Source organism: Macadamia integrifolia, unplaced genomic scaffold (assembly GCF_013358625.1).
Source record: "Macadamia integrifolia cultivar HAES 741 unplaced genomic scaffold, SCU_Mint_v3 scaffold1190, whole genome shotgun sequence".
Classification (NCBI taxonomy): Eukaryota; Viridiplantae; Streptophyta; class Magnoliopsida; order Proteales; family Proteaceae; genus Macadamia; species Macadamia integrifolia.
Genome location: NW_024868115.1, coordinates 104,102 through 110,557, shown reverse-complemented (window position 1 = coordinate 110,557; position 6,456 = coordinate 104,102). Strand labels below are relative to the sequence as shown.

The 6,456-nt window shown below is 39.8% G+C and overlaps 2 protein-coding genes across 2 annotated transcripts in view; both read left to right on the top strand.

The window, feature by feature from the left end:
* The first annotated feature begins 302 nt into the window (after window positions 1-302).
* LOC122063101 (heavy metal-associated isoprenylated plant protein 12-like) lies at window positions 303-1,412 on the top strand. The gene is made up of 2 exons (XM_042626779.1): window positions 303-446; window positions 846-1,412. The coding sequence occupies exons 1-2, from the start codon at window positions 362-364 to the stop codon at window positions 1,166-1,168; spliced, it is 408 nt and encodes a 135-aa protein (XP_042482713.1). The 5' UTR covers window positions 303-361; the 3' UTR covers window positions 1,169-1,412.
* Window positions 1,413-2,929: 1,517 nt separating this feature from the next.
* LOC122063100 (toMV susceptible protein tm-1(GCR26)) overlaps window positions 2,930-6,456 on the top strand; it is an 8,252-nt gene continuing 4,725 nt past the window's right edge. Inside the window, exons 1-2 of the mRNA XM_042626778.1 lie at window positions 2,930-3,866; window positions 5,103-5,759. Coding sequence (XP_042482712.1) covers window positions 3,735-3,866; window positions 5,103-5,759 — 789 coding nt within the window. The 5' untranslated portion in view covers window positions 2,930-3,734. The remainder of the gene's footprint in view (window positions 3,867-5,102; window positions 5,760-6,456) is intronic.

The following is a 6,456-nucleotide window of genomic DNA, read 5'->3' as shown; positions in this document are numbered from 1 at the left end:
GCTGTTCTAAAACTTTGATTATTATTTGTTGGGTCCCTCTATTGATAAAAGTAATAAAATAACATGTTTGCTTATTTGTTTAGACCCAAATAAAACAAAATTAGAGCATGAGACAATAAGGTAATTATTAATTAATTATATTGGTTGATGGAAATTTGTTATAAGATGTTTTAGAAGTTGATGATGGAGGTTAAACAACCCTAGAAAAGACTGACCACTTGATCATGACTTTGTTTACTCCTCTCCCCTCCTTATATATATATAACAGTAGCAATCCTCTTGATCTACAAAATTAATTGAGATTGCTATATAGCTCATTTGGTTTGAAGGAGTGGGAGGGGCAGCTTTGAGCTCTTCTTCTATGGTGCAAAGGACTGTCTTGAAAGTTGATGTTGCCTGCCAAAGATGCAAGAAGAAGCTCCTAAGGGCTGTCTCAGGATTGGAAGGTAATTGGGAAAAAAAACCTAAAAGGCAGTGTATGTGGTCTCTACACGTAAGACACATGGAGGGAGCGATATGATCGCACCACCCTTGTGAAAAACGAAAATCTTGTTGCCCTGATGATGCTTCTACGTGTGCTTCTATTGGTCCTGGGTTCAAATTGTCTGCAGTGAGCAGTGAGGTGTAGTGAGCATCTGATGGTTGAGAGCATTTGGGCACACGCCCCAAGAGGCTCCCAGCCACTAGATGCTCACCGACTACAAATGATTTTCACTCATTGATCCTTATGCTGGTGTGGGAGTCACACTGCCTTTTAGAGAACTCTTTTCCTTACCATATATAGATATGACTATTATCTTCTTCTTATTATTATTATTATTGAGCAAGGGTGTGGTGTATGGCAGGTGTAGACAAGGTAGAAGTGGATGCAGCCAAGGGCACCTTGACGGTTACTGGGAAAGCCGATCCTTACCAAGTGGCCGTCCGCGCACGGAAAGCCACCGGTAGATACGCCGAAGTGGAGAGCGTTGGGCCTCCTCCCGACCCAAAGGCCAAACAGGGTGATGGAGATAGTAAAGATGGGTCTGAAAAGGCCAAGCCCAAGTCCGACGACCACCAGCAAAAGTGCCAACAGCCTCTTTATCTACCCTCCACTTCTTGCACTAGGTGCGACCGATTGTACATCCACATCATTGATGACCCCAACGTGTCATGTTCCATATTATGACGCGTGTTTGTAAAATGTTGATTCGATTCCAATTTCTATGAGAAATCATTTCTTCCAAGAATTTTCATATTCCTTAATTATTACGACTTTATTTGGTTGCAAGGAAATGAAAGAAAGGGTAGGGAAACTTTTCATACCTTAAATTTATTGTAATCATTATCCAACATGGTTGTAGAAATTACTTGATTCTATTATCATATTTGGTAATGATATCTTTTAAATGTAAATTTTATTTTACTTTTCAAATCCAACGAAATGAGATGCAAAATAAAGTGAAATTTAATAACTAAATATAGAATGATTTGGAGTTAATGACATAATGGTAATTTAGGTTTTGAAAATTCACTTCTCTTTTATTTCCTTGCAACCAAATGGAACCTACAAAATCTGACTAGAAGGGAAGGTGGAAAAATCTAGATATATTTTATTAGGATGAATAAATAAATTTATTATTAAGAGGAAAAGAATAAACATGGGAGAATTTGGGAAGGAGAAAGTTTTCCTCCACTGTTGGAGAATGGGAAACTAATTGAGCTCTTTTGTAGCGGATCGAGCTCCTCTACGGAGAGGAATCTGGCAGAGAGCCGGTGGAGACGACTTCGGATCATGACACGTACCATGATCCGATGGGAGATGCAACAGGGAAACATAGTCGGCTGAAAACGATAGCGGTTTAGGGTTTTGGAACTCTTTTTTCCCCCTCTTCTTCTTCTTCCTCTCTCCTCTCCGGGTTGCGTTGCTCTCTGCAAACTTCAGGCATTCAAACAAAAGACAGATTGAAGCCCCATTTCTTCTCCATCTCTGCAAACATCAGAACTCAAGTAGGAGAAACTCCTTTCTTATTTTCTTCATTTTTATGATGGATTTTGCCTCAAGATTTCAATAGCTTTCTTCTTTTTAATTCACTATTTTGCCTTACTGATTTCAATAGCCGGTTCTCCCGATTTCAATATGACTTTCTAAACCAATTATGATTGAATAGCATTCCCTATTCAATTTCCCCAACATTCAAGTATGGAATTCCCAAAACTGGTTGAAGGTAACTAAAATATTACCCAAAGAATTCCCAAAATCCCAAACAAAACGAATGGTTAGATTGGAAGAAAATGGGAAAGACAGAAAATAAAAACTTGAGAGGACAAAAAAATGGCAAGTTAGAGAAACTTGAATATCTTCGGATCAACAACATAGATGGGCTTCAAGTTCAGATAATCAGATCGATGGAAGGTTAGGTAGAAGGAGCTAACCCACCAAGTTTTGGCTTAGTCAAAGGGTTAAAGTTATTGTTACTGCACTAACTACTTGAAGACAAGATCATGTGACTTCTGTCTTCGCGATTTGGAGAGAGAGAGGAGGGGGGGGGAGAGAAGAAGAAGTGGGGAAAAAGGAGTTTCAAATCTAAATGCATTTTCAGCCGAAACTCGGTTTCATGCTCCATCTCCCATCTGATCATGACACATGTCATGATTTGAAGCCGTCTCCACCAGCTCTTTGCAAGATTCCTCTCCGTAAAGGAGCTCGATCCTTTTGTAGCATAGATACTTTTTTGGTAAAATTTTGTAGCATAGATTCAAGGGTTGAGAGTCCTCAAACATGCAACATAAGGCATGAACACGCAACACAAGGTGCTCTTAGCCCTTGGATTGGGTGTGGCATGAGAGAGCAACCTAGTTTAAAAGGAAACTCGGATCCGGCTCATAGTTACATGGACGAATGCCATATGTTCAGAAGAAGATCCAACACTTTGAAAAAAGACCCGACAGCCATTGATAGAGGTACGAAAGGCAATGCATCAAGAACTGTTGGTTCCTCCTCTAAGCACGTGGTATTCACTTGAATAGATATCAAGAAGACCTGCCCGATCGGCATTCAAGGAGAGGAGTCAGATCCAGGGGAACTCACGATCTAACAGTAATTAGTACTCAAAAAACATGCTCCCTATAGGACCAAATTTTGAAAATGTCCCTACTCATTAAGATCCTCACTGTGAAGCTAAGCACCAACTCCCGCAACTGCCCCTGCCATCTCCCCTGAATCACCCTCTGCAAATCCATCCTGCCCTGCAAACACTCCGTCTCCTGTCTGACTTCTCCGCAGCCACCGTCGCCGCTGCAACTTTGTCCCCTCTCGCGAGTGGCGATTCTTCCCGATCCACCATCCTCGCCTGATGTTTTTTGGGTCCTGTCGGGAAGAATAAAAAACGTTAAAGAAATATTGGGAGGGAGGGAGGTATTGTCAATTTTGAATAAAAAAAAGAGAGAAGAGATGACGATTGAAATTGGGATTGAATATAAAAATAGAAGGAGAGAGACGAAGAGGGGACTGGTTTAAGATAAGGTTGTAGGTTTCTATCCAAGAAAAACAAAAAGAAGAGAAGGTTGTAGGTGAGTGATTGACAATTGACAGGCATCGGCTAACAAAGAGTTGCTGGAGAGTAGAGTAGTTACTCTCATATTTTCTGACCAAAAAAAAAAAAAAAACTCAAATTCTCAACTTGGAAAGTATTCAGGCCATTCTCCAAAGTGTCAGCTTCTGCAATTTTTAAAATTTTTCTTGGTGAAGGAAAATGGCAGATCGTGAGAAGGTTTTTCGTGTTTTTTGCATCGGAACAGCCGATACCAAGCTGCAGGAGCTCCGATTCCTCTCCGACTCCGTCAGATCCCATCTTGAGATTTTCTCTAAGAGTTCTGCAGTGAAGGTCTCTCTTTCTCTCTCTCTCTCTCTCTCTCTCTCAATTTAACTGATGTATCATGTTTGTTAAACTTCTTCTGAAGTCTTTCTACGGGTGATTAACCGACGCCTTTATTCTTGATTCAATATCCGAGGTAGTGAGTGATGAATTTGATTTGGTTGTTATACCCATCAGGTTCTTCTTCCATGGTAGCATTTTCATCCATGATTGCAGACAGATCTCCTTAATTATTTATTCATTTCATTCAATTGTTGGATGAATCAGTATTCCGATGGTCATAGAGTCTTTTATGCACAACATAACCCTTCAATCTTCTAATAATCTTCAAGGAGATTTCTTCTCGTTCTGTCCTCCTTCAGTTGGTTTATTAGAAGATGGAAGGGTTGGTTTCTGCATACTCTTACTCTGGGAATCCTTGGGTTTACAAGGCAGAGTAGTTCTCTTTCCTTGTTTCTTACAAAATGAAATTGATTCCCATGTCGCTACAACAAGGAAACCAAGGAATATGAATACTCAGTAACACCCATTTTGGATAACGTATATAGAGTACTAATCCATTGTGCAGTGTCACATTATTGGTGATCATTCTCTGAACTGAATACAAGACGCCAAGAAACATAGCAAATACAAAACCCATGAGAAGAATGCTCCCTAGATACACGTGCCCCGGGGGGTTGTGTGGAAATGATGCCCCCCTGTGAAACCCAGAAAACCCACCCCTGATGATGCCCGTGTGTGCCCCCTCAATGGCCCCGTGCTGCTACAGGGCGTCACCACCAGGAAGTGTACCTTTCCCCCAATATTTATGTAGTTATGGTATTCATGTAAACTTAATGTCATTGATGTCATATTGACCATGAAATCCAAGTTATAATCTTTACTGATTAACACAAAACCCTCTCTTATTGTCGGCTTAGTTGTGTAGGGCAGCTCTCTTGTGTATTTTTTTTGTTATAATAATAATAATAATAATTTAAAAAAAAAATTGGTTTTGATATACTAATGGATTGAGAAGGATAAATTCAATATTTTCTTCTCCAAAATAAGAGGAATTTTTCTAGAATTCTAATCAAGATGCTGAAACTGCATGCTTTATATTAGTTGGCTTTCAACATGATTTAAATTTTTGGAGTCTTAATTGATTTTATTTATATTTCTTTGTTTATCTCATTTCCCGTGCATTATGCCAGGGGATTTTTTTTTTTTTTCTGCTCTCTCATAATTTGCTTATGGAAATGGCAGGTTCAAGTGGTAGTGGTTGATGTTTCTACTGGTCAACAGGAAACAGAAAACTTGGGAGATTTCCCATTTGTTACTAGAATGGAGGTTCTTTCTTGCTATTTCGGGTTAGAAGAGCAACCGTTAAAGAAGCTTCCAAGTGACAGGGGTCTGGCAGTTGCCATGATGAGTGAAGCCCTTAAACATTACCTGAAGAGAACTCAAGAAGATAATGTTTTTAGTGGAGCTATTGGCCTTGGAGGCAGTGGTGGAACAAGCCTAATATCCTCTGCTCTAAGATCTCTTCCAATTGGAGTGCCAAAGGTCATTGTATCAACTGTAGCTAGTGGACAAACTGCTCCTTATATCGGAACCTCAGATTTGATACTATTCCCCTCAGTAGTAGATATATGTGGGATTAACAGTGTAAGTCAGGTTGTTCTATCAAATGCTGGAGCTGCTTTCTCTGGAATGGTGGTTGGAAGGCTATTGGGATCCAAAGATTCTGATAAGATGAGTGAAAAACCTACAGTTGGTATAACCATGTTTGGGGTGACAACTCCATGTGTAAATCTTGTTAAGGACAGACTGTTGAAAGAAGGTTATGACTCACTAGTTTTCCATGCCACTGGAGTTGGTGGAAGGGCAATGGAGGATCTGGTCAAAGCAGGATTAATACAGGTACTTTAGTCATGTAAATGTTATTTGCATTCAAAAGTGTGGCTTACTTGATCGAGATCCATGTGCTAAGAATTTACTGGACTTCTATTTGTCATCTGAAATTCCTGCTCATTGGTGCATGTTTTTCAAGTTCAAATGGTTGATAATGCCTAGGATTCACATGTTGGTTTAGTGAAACTGAAACTAAATAGGTTAAGGGTAAAGGATGCTATTCGTTTGCAAGAAAGAAAAAAAAAGAAGCTTTGCTTGTATTATGACCTCATTGATCTCATATACCTGATTGTTTCAAAATAGAGGTCAGATTTGTACAACTTCAAATTGAGAGCTGGATTTGGATATTCTTGGATGGGTATGTCTGGTTGTGCCACATGGAAGGGTGATCTGGCGATATGGAGCGTTGGATGTATAGGGTATGATCTGGATTGGCTACATGTCAAATTTCATACTCAAAGTCAAGCCTATAAACCCTTGGTAGTCCTGGGTTTTATAGTGCTTTTATTTTGCCACTTGGTAAACTCACTTTTCAGCTGAAACTTGACTGGGGAAACAAGGGATTTTTGGGGTCTACAAAATTTATGCCCCATCTGACTTGCCTTGTGGTACAATTAGGTGCTCATCCAATGATTCCCTTTTGAGACGTGTCTGTCCAGAAAACCAAACCCATATGTTCTTCATTAGTTGGTGGTGGTGGTTTTTT